Source organism: Scomber japonicus, chromosome 10 (genome assembly GCF_027409825.1).
Source record: "Scomber japonicus isolate fScoJap1 chromosome 10, fScoJap1.pri, whole genome shotgun sequence".
Taxonomy (NCBI): Eukaryota; Metazoa; Chordata; class Actinopteri; order Scombriformes; family Scombridae; genus Scomber; species Scomber japonicus.
In genome coordinates, this window is record NC_070587.1 from 31668335 (window position 1) to 31685021 (window position 16687).

Below are 16687 nucleotides of genomic sequence, written 5' to 3' on the forward strand. Positions count from 1 at the left end.
ATTGATGTTTTCTCTGCAATATTTCTAAATTTCAAAGTTCAGTTTTAGTTTAACTTTTCTACTTAAATCTTGAACAAAAATGAATAAAAAATGAAGAGAAATGAACTCTGCTTCCTGGTCAAGAGCAAGAGATAGCCACCGTCCTATAAATTCTACATCCTCTTTTAAAGCAGCCAGACTCATCGCAGTGACCTTAAAAGGTGGTATATAGTACATATACACTTTGAGTTTGGCTGCTTCAAAAGAGGAAGTAAGATTTATAAAAACTGTTTTGTCCAAACTTGGTAATCTGCATTGGATCAAGTAACCTGCATGATGAAGTGTGAAAATGTGAGTGTGAACATTTCATTTCCGTTTTGGTCAGAAAAACTACTTTTGTACTCTCATCATTGAAAGGTGGTGATCCCACAGTGTTTAACAACTACAGACCCAATGACATTTAATCTCATCATTAGTCTGGTTTTAGGAAGCAACACAGTACAGTAAACACTTCCTTGAAAGATGTTGTGAAGGCTTCAGATGCCAAGAATTACTGTGCTGCAATTTTCATTGGCTTGTCTGAGGCATTTGACACCACTGACCATGACATCTTATGTTAGAGGCTGTCAGACATACAGTAGGCCTGTCAGCTCCCTCTTAAAAAATCCTGTTTGGACCAATATTTGTTACAAAAGATGCTTGGATGGGAGCTGTTAACCTTGAAGAGATAACTGCTTGTAGTGAGCCCGGAGAATAAAAGTACTGTTTTTCCTCCAGTCTGGGAAGCTTCCCTTACACAGGTTGTTCGTGTGTTGTCTGTGTAAGAATGGTGACTATTATTTCAATATAGTTCACATTTTTATTTCCTACAGAAAACAACTCTGGGAACATTTAGTTGAGTACAAGTAATGCAGCCTCCCCAATGTTGGCCAATCAGCAGTAATAATTAAACTGTTACATGAAGATAAAACAGGAAACAACATCTCATCTCTAACAAAGCAGAAGAAGAACAGCTTTTATCTGTTCAGTACTCCCTTTAGCACACACACACACACACACACACACACACACACACACACACACACACACACACACACACACACACACACACACACACACACACACACACACACACACACACACACACCACAGCATACATAAATAGCTTTGGGGGAAAAAATCCCCTATTCTGGATAAAAGATCTCTGTATTGATATTTACAATCCAGTTGATATGATCTTACATGTTATTAATCTTTACAGAGTATCCAGTAACCTTCTCATGTGAGGCTTCTCACTGTTTAAACAGATAAAGCCGCCTTTTTGCAGATCCAACCGTTTTTGTTTCCACAGTTCACTGATTTCCATTCTTGGTTATAGACAGAAATTACACAGACGCTGCTGGCAGCAGGATCTGTTATCCAGGATCTGAGGGAAGAACATAATGTTTAGATCAAGGCTGATAGATTTTATGATTCAAACTGTTTAGGAATGTGACTTTTACTTTTCAGTCAGATCACTTCCAACGATCCACTTCCATTTCCCTGCTTCAGCTCTCAGTCCAATCCAGTAGCCAGTGAGTCCTTGTTTCATCCAACTGTTACCTCTGATGAATTTCTGAGGACAACAGAAAGACACTTATGAGAGATATTTAAACACTGAACTTAAATAAACACACTGTGGCCCACAGACTCAGAAAATACAGTTTCATTTCATATAGGCCGTCATAAAACTCCCACAGTTTTCTCATTACCTTTTCATCTTCATTAACTATTACAGCCAAGTCTGATTTCTTTCCTCTACAGTTCTCTTGAGCTTCCTCCCAGGTTTTCTGACCAGCAGTATCTGGGTTATTGATTGCATAACAGCTGGACTGGTGGTATTCCCAGCCCTCCAGGCAAGGTTTACACTGTCTGCCTGAAATAACAGAAACCAACAAACAAACAACATTTCTGCATTGTTACATTATTATTAGTTATTTTTGGACTTGAGTTATAGATCTGAACTTACTTCCATCTTTTATTGGGCAGTAGGCAGCAATGATCTGCTGGATGACAGCAACGTTGTTCTCTACGTTTCGTATTTGTTCTGTTAAGATGTTCAGTGTCTTCAGCTGCTGGTTCTCTTCAGTTAGATTCTTGATCTTCATTTCTGAGTCATTATATTCCTTTGTCAGGTTTCCAATGATGACTGTCTGATCATCTTTGTCTCTCCTCAATCTTTCATTTTCTGAGCTCAGTGTGTTGTTGAGGTCTGTCAGCTTGTTGTTGTTTTCAGAGATGACAGATGTAACTGCAGCGACAGACAGAGGAAATGGTCGAATGTTGAGAATTTATCTATGGAACACATTTTATGAAAAAAAAAGTAAATGGAATCTTTAACATTATCATAAAAACATTAAAGTGTCAGGTTCACATTATGATATCATCACATTATATGAAGGCTATGAGGAAATATAAAAACAATACTCAGGTGTCTATACAAACATTAAAACTTTTGCATGCTGTAAATATTCCTCCTGTTCAATCTGACCATTAAAAGATCCCCTCTAAACATGCCTACAAATATGAGAATGGATGATTATTAACAAATAATTAATTAATTAAATTTGTGTATTGATCTCCAGTAGAATTGTGTGGTTTTCTTTTAACTGCTTCAGCTCTCTTACATTATTCTCATGATAAAACAAAGAAACTGAAAAAGTTAAATTAGCCTCTTAATTGATAGTAATAATGTAATACTATATTTTGCATTAGTCATTTTGCCACTGTTGGAAGCTACTTCTTGTCTGTTTAACTTCAGGTTTTCCAGACTTTTGGAAGTTACAGGCTCCTGTTGTGTTTCTAACATGTTAAAGCTGCTGACAGACATGCAGCTAGTTGTGTGATGTATTAAACAGCATCTCATGTATTTTGATATTAGGACACTTGACTGTAACATTAGTAGTGTGTCACAGTATTTGCAGATGAAAGTGCACCCCATCCCACCATAATTTAGTAAACAGTGAAGATATTCTGTATTTTTATTGTTTAGAAATCCAATAACGCGTTGGTCCATCTGTTAGGAGGAACCAGCCCACTGGTTTTATGTGAAGCTGTAAATCTTATCGTCATTAAACCAGTTTTTAAGTAAATATTACTCTGAGTAATTAAGTGATGACTTTTTTTCAGCCAAGGAAACAATATGGCACAGAGGAATGAGCTATATCAGGTTTTAAATACATATGTAATACTTGTTAGAGGGATCATTTGTTGGGTTTTGTCTTTTCATTGGATATATTGACAAGAAAAATACAGAATATCTTCTTATCCTTTAAATCCTTTCTAACCATACATGTTTTTGTTTACATTTAATTTATTTCCATCCTCTGGTCTGTTGTGTTTAATGTCCTTTCATTCAACTACCATTCAAAGGGTTTTTGTTTTGTTTTTTAAACTAGAGAACATACATAACTTATTGTGCCCAGAAATGTATTATTATTATTATTATTTTATTTTATTTATTTTTTTTACAGATTTTGAGAATAATTTCAGGCATACACTTAAGTTGGTTAAATAAACTGCGAATAAATGATCTGAGCTTCTGACTGTGGTAAATCTGGCTGATCATATCATCAAATAGTTGTTACAGAAGAAAGCTGGTGCCTTTTTAATGTCTGTCTCATGTCTAAGTCTGAGTTCATGTGTGGACTGTCTGTTTTATATACTTACAGTAGACACTGACTGCTATGATGCTGAACAGCAAAATGACACAAAAAATCCCCAAACAACAAGCCATCAGCTGATAGTGGCGATGTTTGGTGGTGGCTTTCTGGTCTGCCAACAATCCTGAGAAAACAAACAAGAAAATAAACCAGAAATTAAAATAATATCATTCATAGTTCAGATTTACTATATCCCAGCTTACAACAGAGTGATGGGTAAGCTGCAGAGAGGCAACAAAGGTGTGAGGTCAGATTAGTCACAATGGGCCTTTCTGCAGGTTTTATGCACACACAGTACAGATCGATTGATGATGGTTCACAGAGAATGATAAGCAGGTCTGTACAAAATATTGTGCTGATTCATTAAGTAGATGTTGACATATATCACTTGATGAGTAAAAAAATGACCTGCTGGTGGCGCTAAAGGAAACCAACTTCATTAGGATTCATTATTTGGGGACCATGGATGTCTGTACACTTTACATTTTAATCTTTCATTTGCACTCTTTGTCCTTTTAATGATTTTAAAGCTAATTTATTATTTTATGCTGCAATCATTTTATTTATGTCTTTCTATTTTTCTGTACTTTGTTTTTATTATGGGGGGGGGGTGGGGGGGTGGGGGTTAATTGTATGTTTTAAGTTTCTCAAATTACATGTTTTTCTGTTTTATGTAAAGCACATTGAATTGCCATTGTGTATGAAATGCGCTATATAAATAAAACTGCCTTGCCTTGCCTTGTACAGTCTTTCAAAGAATCTGTCTAATAGTTTTAGTGAGATTTTACTAAAAGTCAAAAACATCAATCTCATAGTGGTGCAAAAGGAAAAGTCAGAAGATCAAATATCATTTGACTGTTCTTCAAGCCACTAATCTGTAATTTTGTGAAACATCTGAGGCTTTGGCAAACAGTCCATCAGATCCACAATGATGAAATCATAGAAGTTGGACTGGATTAGACTCATAGGTGATCTGAATATGATATAATTCCCTCAGAAATGTTGCTAAATATAATTAGATTGAGCCTATTAAATAGTATCATGATCTCAGGGTCATTACTATACTGCCATCTAGTGGTTTCATATGAGAGGTTCATCCTAAATAAAATCTTGTTGAAGGGGAATAGGCCTGCATTGTTCAGCTTTTCATGTGCTCATTATTGTAAAATGTAGACAATTATTACAAATTGAGACTCTTCAAGTGGTTTTGGTTAAACAAGGTGATTACTGTATACAACAAAAAAACAACAACTGAAAGTGCTTTCAGGGTTACTGATCTTACTGTTGATGTTAAAGTAGTGATAGTAGTTGCAGCAGTACTAAAGGCACTACTAGAAATGTTCCCAGTAGCAGTAATAAGGAAATGTTGCTTACATTGTTTTTGAACTTACCATCAGCTGCTTGTTCTGCTTTTTGCACCTTCACCTCATCATACACAATTTCTTCCTCCTTTTGAGCTGAAAGACATAAAGTCATGGTTAATTACTGCATAGTGTTCATGGTCTTTTAAAAGCCTATTCCATTCCTACTAGTACCTTTTTGTTTGTGATTAATTTTATCCCAAAATCATATCTTTTAAAATTAGAGGTCCTTCAGTATTTTCCCTGGAATAACAGCTGTTGACCCTCAAATAGTTTTAAAACTATGTGCTGAAACCCAAGATGATGCAACCAGACTTTCACAATAAGTGATAATTTATAAAAGAGGAAACATTTCATGAGAAAATACTACACATTTTCGTGACTGTTTTATGAAGCTGTGATCTGGGTGGAATTTCCGTATGTTTAACACATAAAAATGATGACTAATAATTTATCTGAAGTACAAATTAGTCTCTCTCCCTCATTAAAAAAAAAAAAACAGAATCCATGAATATACAAATATAAGATGAGAGAAACGTTCTCGCTGCAGCAGATGAAAACTCTGCACATACGTCGTTCTGCACAGTGAAGCTCAAACATGCAAGTGAAGCAAAGATAAGCAAAACACATTTTAAGTGTAGGGGGACTTTAAACCAAAGACCAACAGTTTAAATTGACATGTTGGGGTGAGACCAATTAAAACATTAAAACTGTTTTCAGTTAACTTTCTTTCCAGTATTATTTTAACAACATACTGTAATTAAAACATTTGATTTGATCCATATCATATAATATTTATACTTGATTTGCTGTATTAAACAAAAAGAAAATGGAAGCCTACCTTTATGTCGAGAGTTTGTCTTAGTTTCAAATACAACTGAAGAGTAGTTAATCTCCTCCTCAGCCATCTCTACAGTCTGTCTGTTGAGCTCGATCTAACTCATAGACAGACGACTGTCACTGTAAATAAGCCACAGAGCAACCTAAGAGCAGAAGTGTGTGTTTCCTTTCTTTAACATAAACCACTTCTGCTTTTGATTGAGACAATAATTTGCATCCATGATTGGCCTGGATATAAGCCTTAAACCATACACACTGTGTTCTTGTAATATGCAAAGATAATCTTCAAATTAAAGAAATAATAATTATGAGCACTGCACTCAAGAAGAAGGTTTAATTTAGTATGGGAACTCAATTCATGTTCTTACAACAACCAAATTAATTTCTATACAACACTGTTGTCCAAGACATATTTCCTCCTTGAGGACAATAAAGTAAAAAAAATAAAATAATAAAAATATTTGACACCTTTGTTCTATGAAATTCGTGTCTGTAGCTTTTACACACACACACACACACACACACACACACACACACACACACAGACACACACACACACACACACACACACACACACACGCACACACTGTAAGACTGCACTGAAATAGTTTCGTACATGTTTGCATGCTCTGTTTGGGTAAGTTTTATATTCAGTAGATTTGGTCCCTGGTTCAGCTACTTTTGTTTTACTTATGGAGCAAATTCTGACTTTTCAACTGTATTTTTGCCCACTTATGCCAATTTATGTCCTGTTTGTGTCATTTTTATGGTTTGTCATATTGATGTTTTTTAGGCAATATTTATACTTAAATCTTGAATCAAAATGAATAAAAACAAAGAGAAATGAACTCTCCTTCCTGGTCAAGAGCAAGATATCTTGGCAAATGATAACCACCAACCTATAAACTCAACATCCTCTTTTAAATACTTCAGTTAGCTTATTTCAAAAGAGGAAGTCAAATTTGTAAAACTGTTTGTCCAAACTTGGTAATCTGCATTGGGTCAAACAGCTTGCATGATGAACTGTAAAAATGTGAATATTTCATTTTCGTTTTGGTCAGAAAACTACTTTTGTACTCCCATCATTGAAAGGTGGTGATCCCACAGTGTTGAACAACTACAGACCCATCAGGAAACTTTGTATTTTAGCTAATCTTCTTGTAATTGATCAAATGAAGGAGTAATGAAGTTTAACATTTAATCTCATCATCAGTCCAGTTTTAGGAAGCAACACAGTACAGAAACCACTTCCTTGGAAGTTTTAAATGATGATGTGAAGGCTTCAGATTCCAAGAATTACTGTGCTGCACATTCATTGGTTTGTCTGAGGCATTTGACACCATTGACCATGACATCTTGGGGCCCATCTTGCAGTCGGCGCACAGCGGATGACGGGCGTGGTGCAAGTGTCTTTGTTAGTTTCCCCTGGCACAGTTGTCATTTTCTCACCCTGCTCCCACGTTGTCTAAATAGCAACTGCACTTACACCAGTCTGTGTGCCCATGGGCGTGTTGGTCTCAAAATGAGGTGTGGTCAGGTGCATTGGGGGCGTGTTGCTATTTTGAGGCAGAGGAAGCAATATGTTGTTTTACATCAGCACAAGGTATCCCTATTGAGTTTGTGGCTGCTTACAAATACTTAGGCATCACAACTGATGAAAGCCTTTCTTTTAAAGCCCACATTGAAAACCTTTTAAAGATACTGGAATAACATTGAGCTTTTCCTTTGGGGACAAATCCTGTTTTACATTTAATGATTCTATGAAACTGCATTGATGCCACCTACTGTAGTTCTTCTCTCAACTTTTATCATGATCAAATCCATTTCTTCTGACTCTGAAGACCTATCTCATAAAATGAAATTCTACCTTTGATACACACATCTTGATTTTCCAAAGACAATGAACAACAAGGTGTGACTGAAATATGAATTTACTTCTAGATAAACAGATAATAGTTAACCAGTCATCTGTACATTGAAATATTCTTTTCATTAGAATAAAATACTTAAGAAAACAACTCTGGGAACATTTAGTTGAGAACAAGTAATGCAGCTCCCCATGTTGGCCAATCAGCAGTAATAATTAAACTGTTTCATGAAGATAAAACAGGAAACAACATCTCATCTCTAACAAAGCAGAAGAAGAACAGCTTTTATCTGTTTAGTACTCCCTTTAGCATCATACATGAATAGCTTGAAGAAACAAAACCCACATCCTAAATAAAAAACATATTTGTATTGATATTTACAATCCAGTTGATATGATCTAACATGTTATTAATCTTTACAGAGTATCCAGTAACCTTCTCATGTGAGGCTTCTCACTGTTTAAACAGATAAAGCCGCATTTTTGCAGATCCAACCCTTTTTGTTTCCACGGTTCACTGATTTCCATCCTTGGTTTGGAACAGAAATTGCACAGTAGCTGTTGTTGGCAGGTTGTGTCATCCAGGATCTGAGGGAAGAACATAATGTTTAGATCAAGGCTTATAGATTTTATGATTCAAACTGTTTAGGAATGTGACTTTTACTTTTTAGTCAGATCACTTCCATTGATCCACTTCCATTTCCTGTTTTCAACTCTCAGTCCAATCCAGTAGCCATTGACTCCTGAACTTCCCCAACTCTTATCACTGATGAATGTCTGAGGACAACAGAAAGACACTTATGAGAGATATTTAAACACTGAACTTAAATAAACACACTGTGGTTCACAGACTCAGAAAATACAGTTTCATTTCATATAGGCCGTCATAAAACTCCCACAGTTTTCTCATTACCTTTTCATCTTCATCAACTATTACAACCAAGTCTGAATTCTTTGCTCTGCAGTTCTCTTGAGCTTCCTCCCAGGTTTTCTGATCAGCAGTATCAGCGTTATGGATTACATAACAGCTGGACTGGTGGTGCTTCCAGCCATCTAAGCAAGGTTTACACTGTCTGTCTGAAATAACAGAAACCAACAAATAAACAACATTACTGCATTGTGACATTATTATTGGTTATTTTTGGACTTGAGTTATGAGATCTGAACTTACTGCCATCTTTTATTGGGCAGTAGGCATCAAAGATCTGCTGGACAACACCGTTCTCTATATTTCGTATTTGTTCTGTTAAGATGTTCTTCTCTTTCTCCAGCTGCTGGTTCTCTGCAGTTAGATTCTTGATCTTCATTTCTGAGTCATTATATGCCTTTGTCAGGTTTTCCAGCTGCTGGTTTTCTGCAGTCAGCTTGTTGTTGTTTTCAGAGATGACAGATGTAACTACAGCGACAGACAGAGGAAAGGGTCGAACGTTCTTTTGTTTGTTGCAAGGTTATTTTATTTATGAAACACATTTTTTACAAAAACATAATTAAAGAATATTTAACATTATCATAAAAATATGAAAATCCCAGGTTAACATTATGATATGATCACATTATATGAAGGCTATGAGGAAATATAAAAATAGGGTTTTCAGTTCTGCTTTGAAGCTGTGACAGAGTTGTTGAATTAACAAATAATGCTGAATTATATTTATTATTTTAAAAATCTGTGAAAAAACAATACTGTCTGTACAAACATTAAAACGTGTTTTCTGTGCTGTAAATATGCCTCATGTTCATACTAACCACTAAAAGATCCCCTCTAAACGTGTGTGTGTGTGTGTGTGGTGAGCTAAATGATCAATTCATAATTAATGAATTAAATTTAAGATTGATGGCCAATAGAGTTGATGGAACAAAGAAACTGAAAAAGGTTAATTAGCCTCTTAATTGATAGTAATAATGTAATTTTGGATTAGTCATTTTGCCATTGTTGGAAGCTACTTCTTGTCTGTTTAACTTCAGGTTTTCCAGACTTTTGGAAGTTACAGGCTCCTGTTGTGTTTCTAAAATGTTAAAGCTGCTGACAGACATGCAGCTAGTTGTTTGATGTATTGACCATCGGTTCATGTATTTTAATTTTAGGACCCTTGACTGTAAAAACAATACAGTGTCACAGTATTTTCAATTGAAAAAGCATCCCACCTCATCCCATTCTACCATAACTTAGTGAAGAGTGATTATATTCTTTTTTATTGTTAACAAATCCAACAATGTGTTTATCCATCTGTCATTATATCCACTGCCTGTCTGTGGTACTCAACCAAACCCACTGGTTCTTTCTGAAGCTGTAAATCGTATTGTCTTTAAACCAGGGGGCACTGTAGGTTTAACTAAATATTGCTCAAACAGTAGTAGATGGTGTATTAGTTGATGACTTTTTTCAGCCATGGATTTGGTGTGTTAGTAACCTTCATGACACCAGAACGGTATATGTGGCTAAAAAACATAAGTGTCCAATGTTCATTGTTGGAGAAAGCACATTACCCACTGCACCTGTGTATGGAGTTACTTTTGTGTCTTTATTATACAATCAAACAGAATAGATGTACAATTATTTGAGAGCAAAACTATTGACACTGCATTAAAAAAAAAGTTATTAAAATGCAAATCGAAAACTTTTATTTGTGAACTCAAAAGTTTTGCTTGCTTTTGAGCAGATATTTTGCAGGACATTTGAGATTAAATTCAACAGCAAGCAAAACTTTTGGATCCTCAAACAAAAGGTTTTGATTCGTACTATAATCACAAATTTATTTTACTTACATATTTTGATTGCAATGTTGATAGTTTTGCTCCTACATTCTTTCTGTTTTTTAACTGTGTGGTTCATTTGTTCTTTGTTGGGTTTTGTCTTTTCATTGGATTTATTGACAAGAAAAATATAGAATATCTTCTTATCCTTATCATTAAGTCCTATCTAAGTATATTTTGTTTTAGACTTTATTGCCAGCTCCTGCTCTGTTGTTTCATTCAACGACCATTCAAGGGTTTTAAAAAATTAACATACATTACTTATTGTGTCCAGAAATGAATTTTGGTTACAGATTTTGAGAACAATTACAGGCATACACTAAGAGTTGGTTAAATAAGCTGCTAATACATGATCTGAGCTTCTGACTCTGGTAAATGACAAATCAAATCATAGTTACAGAAGAATACTGGTGCTTTTTTCTGTCTCATGTCTAAGTTCATGTGTGGACTGTCTGTTTTATATACAGTACGTACTTACAGTAGACACTGACTATGGTCCCAGACAGCAAAATGACACAAAAAGTCCCCAAACAAACCATCAGCCAATAGTTGCAATATTTGTTGGTGGCTTTCTGGTCTGCCAACAATCCTGAGAAAACAAACAAGAAAATAAACAAGAAATTCAAATAATTTCATTAATAGTTCAGATTTACTATCCCAGTTTACAACAGAGAGTGATGAGGATGCTGGAGAATATGAGGTCAGATTTTGACTGGATTTAATTTATAGGAGATCTGAATATGATATTATTCCCCCAGACATGCTGCTAAATCTAATATGATTGAGCCTATTAAATAGTATCATGATCTCAGGAGCATTACTATACTGCCATCTAGTGGTTTCATATGAGAGGTTCATCCTAAAGACACCACTAGAAATTAGGGGTGGAAATCACAAGTTTCTTCACAATACAATATTATATCAATTCAATGAACAACGATTTGATGCAGCGTTTCGCATTTGACACCCTTATTTCTGAGCTCATCCAGACAATTAAATGAAAAAAAACAACTATTCTTTTAATAAAAAATGTACTTCCTGTTTACTATGAAGTGCTACATTTTGATATAAGGCTTTAAAAATGTTTGCATCCTATGAAAGAAAAACTTGAGTGGTAGACACACACATCCATAGTAAGAAAGCAGGAGCTGGACCAAAATAACCAAATCTGTAAAAGCAAAAAAAAAAGAAGTCTGTACGCTGCAGCGCCCAATGCAGGTAGACTGGAATCTACCTGCATTGGGAGCTGCGGACGTGCGCGTCTACCACACAATGTTTTCACATCTTATAAAAGACAACCGAAAGAACATTCAGTCACTATTTTTATGCATTACGACAGAACTGCTTCTTTTTTTAATCTGTGGTGTCTACCGAGCTGTGGAGGGAAACCAACACGACAGACGAGCAGCAGCAGCAGCAGCAGCAGTGTTTCTGTGTGTCTGAGTTTACTGAAACGTGATGTTACAGCAGCAGCAGTGAAACGTTGCTCTTTTACAGTTGCGGTTTTTAGTTTTTGTGGGAAAAAAAGCTGCTCACGGACTTCATTGTTATGTCCATTTCCATGGCACCGCTGGCATTTTGCTGGGAATTTCAAAATAAAAGCGCGTCTTAAATGATAGATGTCTGATCGATGTTTTCATTTTGCATCGATGCTATTGGCTCCCTATGATGGATTAGGGTAATGGTGACTAAGGTGGGGCAACTAGACTCCAGTGCATGTATCACTATTTCTATTCAGTTGTTTTAAAGTTAACTAGTAGGCTATATGCAAAGTGTGTAAGTTATATTGTGCAACATTACACATGTGAACATACAGGCTACTAGTTTTTTAACCTTACTGATGAGAAAGCAAAAAAAAACAACAACATACAGACAGGAAGTTCAGAATCAGAAAGTTTTGGCAGACAAGGCTGTAAATACAGTATTTCTAAGCCTTAAAAAGATACAAATGCTGACAAGATTTGACATAAGGAACGTTAATATATATGTGCCATTTTCCTTTTCAGTACAATATCTAAAAACTGTCTTCTGATTAAACAAGAAAACATCTCAGGGATTTCATAATGATATTAGGTGTTGATATAATGTATTGGATTCATATTTAAATATGGTGAACAAGACAGAATTGCAAAAAGTGATCTGTTCTGATCCACCCTACTAGAAATGTTCCCAGTAGCAGTAATATGTATATAATGCTTACATTGCTTTTCAACTTACCATCAGCTGCTTGTTCTGGTTTTTCTGCACCACCTTCACCTCATCGTACACAATTTCCTCTTCCTTTTGAGCTGAAAGGTTGAAAGACATAATGTCATGGTCACGGTCAAAACTATGTGCTAAAACCCAAGATGATGAAAATCAGACTTTCACAGTCAGTGTATCATATGTAAACAAGGACACTGCCTTTCATGAGAAAATACTTAACAACAATCTATTTTATTACACATGTTCATGATGTTTTATGCAGCTGTTTAGCACATAAAAATTATTAGCTTTGACTAATAATTTATTTGATATCCTCTCCCTCATTTAAAAAACAACAACAGATCTATGAATTTACAAATTTAAGATGAGAGAAACGTTCTCACTGCAGCAGATGAAAACTCTGTACATACATCGTTCTGCACAGTGAAGCTCAAACATGCAAGTGAAGTTATGATAAGAAAACACATTTTTAAGTGTAGGGGGACTTTAAACCAAAGACCAACAGTTTAGACTGATATATTGTTATGAGACAAATTAAAACTGTTTTCTGTTTTTTCTTGGACACCAGCTGAAGGAAAGAACGTGTGTCAGTAGACATCACAGTGTGTATTTAGGAAACTGCAGCTGTGGATAAGCATGAAATATAACATTTCCTAAGATGTTATTAATGCAAAGGACACACACACTCCAATATGTAGCTTACTGTACCTTCATTAATATGAGTCTATTCCACAGTGTTATGCTGCTTTCTTACTCTGTACTCAGTCCACATGATAAATGAAGAGCTGATTTATATTTATTTTGAGTTCTGGTCGAAAATCAGATTTTACTTACAGGACAACAAAGATTTAAACTGTCTTAATTTTAATCTTTTAATCCATAAAGATTCCAAATAACTTTCTTTCCAGTATTATTTAAATAGAATACCCACACACATTTGATCTAATGTAATATTCATTCTTAGTTTTCTGTATTAAACAAAAAGAAAATGGAAGCCTACCTTCAGGTCGGGAGTTTGTCTTATTTTTAAATACAACTGAAGCGTAGTTAATCTCCTCAGCCATCTCTACAGTCTGTCTGTTGAGCTCGATCTAACTCATAGACAGACGACTGTCACAGTAAATAAGCCACAGAACAACCTAAGAGCAGAAGTGTCTGTTTCCTTGCAGTTTTAACTTCTGCTCTGGTTGAGAAAACATTTTGCATGCATGACTGGCCTGGACATGAACCTCAAACCATAAACACTGTGTTCTTGAAATAGATAATCTTCAAATTAAAGAAATAACTATGAACACTGGACTCAGAAAGAAGGTTTAATTTTGGACCTGTGATGTTTACTTAGTATGGGAACTTAATTCATGGTGTTCATGGTGGTTTTGACATCTCTGTTCTATGAAATTGGTGTTAAACTGCGGTCTGTAACTTGTATAATACACACACACACACACACACACACACACACACACACACACACACACACACACAGCCTTTGCTCTTACTATCTATCTGCACCAAAATAGTTTTGTCCGTGTTTGTCTGCTTTGTTTGGACAAGTTCTATATTCAGTAGATTTGGTCCCTGGTTCAGCTGCTTTTGTTTTAGAGATATAATGTCTTTGTTAGTACTTATATCGCAAATTATAACTCTGATATTTTCTTTTTTCATTCATTTTTAACTGTATTTTTGCCCACTTAAGCCAATTCATGTCCTGTATCTGCAATTCCTATGATTTGTCATATTGTTGTTTTCTAGGCAATATGTCTAAGTTTCTAAATTCAGTCAAACTTTTCTACTTAAATCTTGAATCAAAATGGGGAAAAAAACCCCAAACAGACATTAACTCATTCCTGGTCAAGAGCAACTCATCACAGTGATCTTAAAATGTAGTATATCGTGTTCTTCTGATACTTCTTGAGTTAAGAGGAAGTAAAATGTGTAAAACTGTTTGTCCTAACTTAAGTCAAATAGCTTGCACCATGAACTGTGACGAGTGTAAACATTTCATTTTTGTTTAGTTTTGTACTTTTGTGGTGATCCCACAGTGTTGAACAACTACAGACCCATCTGAAAACCTTGTACTTTAGCTTCTTGTGTATTTTAACCCCCATACATTTAACACAGATTATTTATTTACAAAAATGATAACATTTATTAGCAGTCAAACCAGACTGAGCCAATTTTGACCCCTGGAGGACAAAAGTTGTACAGTCGACAGGAAGACAACAGAGGCCTGTACTACGAAGCTGGATTTTCTCTTATCGAGATAACTTCAGGGTTAACCCTGGGTTTTCCGTACTACGAAGCTGGTTCACTTCTTACCGGGGTAAATCACCATGGTAACTTATGCTGAACGGCTAACCTGCTCCGGAGCAGGTTATGTTCTGGATAAGAGATCAATGAGTACAAAAGCACCACCTCCTGACCAATCAGTTCTCTTAGAAAATGACCTGCCCATTCTTAGAAGATCCTGTCAACATTGGTGCGCGGATCGCGAGAGGAGCGCTTAGGAGAGAAAGAGGTTTTAGTGATAGATGCAATTTTTTAATTGGCCAAAATATATATTTAAAAAATAATCATTGAGGCACGTGGGGGATATTATTCTGTAGGTTTGACATCCTGAGATCAAAGTGTCAGGGAGCATAATAACTGTATTTATTTATTGTAATTGTAAAAAAATGACGAAAACATATATTTGTAAAATAAGCCTTGTGGCACATGAGGGATATTAGTCTGTTATACAGTTGGTTTGACATCATTCACTCAAATGGTTGAAGCGCATAATAGGTTTGTATTTTGAATGTTGAATATTAAACTAACTTAATGTCTCTTATGAGAGAAAGGGCACTGAGGAAGCGCTCTGCCCCAAACGTCTGTGCCGTAATAAAGTGGCATTGTGTGATCAGAGTGCTGTCCGTTTATATTGTCCGATAAATTAATATTGTATGATCTCATGAATTTACACATTAACAGAGTCGGCAATTTTCTGCCAGCATTCCTTCCTGGCTTTTGCTGCTGCATCAGTGTTGCAACAGTGTTGCTTTTGGCCTGGATGATGTGATTGAATTCTTCATATTTATGAAGAATAATTGTCTGCTCCTCCATGGTTTAGTCTGCTCTGCAGGGTTTCTCCATGTTTGTGATTGGTCAGACGCTGCAAACACCTCCCCTTTATGTGAGCGCGCAGAGATCCAGATTGGAAAACCCTGGGTTGATTTACAGAGTTGATAACCAGCTTCGTAGTACCGTTTATCCTAGACTGCAAATATCTGGATAAATCAATCCAGGTAACGGAGAGATATCCTGGATAGGTTAATCCAGCTTCGTAGTACAGGCCTCAGGAGGATTAAATTATTAATGTTGTTGTTGTTGCAGTTACATTAAAAGACCAGAGGGTGGCGGTAAATGCCAAATAGAATAAGCCTCTTTGTCAGTAGCCAAGCGGAAGACAGAGAAGGCGGGAGGGGGGTATGAAGCAGAGGAAAAAGACTAAGTCCAGTATTTGGATTGAGCTAGCGAGAGAAAAAAGAGGAAAAGTTATTTTTAATACTTATCCTTTTTCTGGGACGTTTTGGTTGCCGAGGGATGAGAGGAGGGTGAATATTTAAAACAGTTTAATTCTCCAGTGAGTTTTAAAACGTTGTATGATGTGAATGACAGGAAATGTGAGTTACTATTGCTGGCAGACATTATTGCTGCATGAATTATGTTTTTTATTTATGTTTGTATATTTAGTTTGTGAACAAGTAAGACAGCAGTAAGTATAGAAAAAAAATGCAGGTTGTGTTTTTTTGTTTGTCGTTTTCTGAAGAAGAGAACCTTTCCAGCGAGCGGGAAGTTCATCTAGGATTCCTGCCATCGCATGTGGAGAGAAAGTCAGGCGGAGGTTCCACTTAAAGCATCAGATAACCTCGAGCAAAAAGAATAAAAGATAATAAAAGGGCCCCCTAACTAAACTGAATCTGACTAGTTAAGTTATTTAG

The 16687-nt window shown here is 35.8% G+C and overlaps 1 protein-coding gene across 1 annotated transcript in view; it reads right to left on the reverse strand.

The window, feature by feature from the left end:
- Positions 1–1160: 1160 nt before the first annotated feature.
- LOC128366911 (C-type lectin domain family 4 member G-like) overlaps positions 1161–16687 on the reverse strand; it is a 33390-nt gene continuing 17863 nt past the window's right edge. Inside the window, exon 8 of the mRNA XM_053327673.1 lies at positions 1161–1405. Within this exon, the coding sequence (XP_053183648.1) occupies positions 1279–1405 (127 nt within the window). The 3' untranslated portion in view covers positions 1161–1278. The remainder of the gene's footprint in view (positions 1406–16687) is intronic.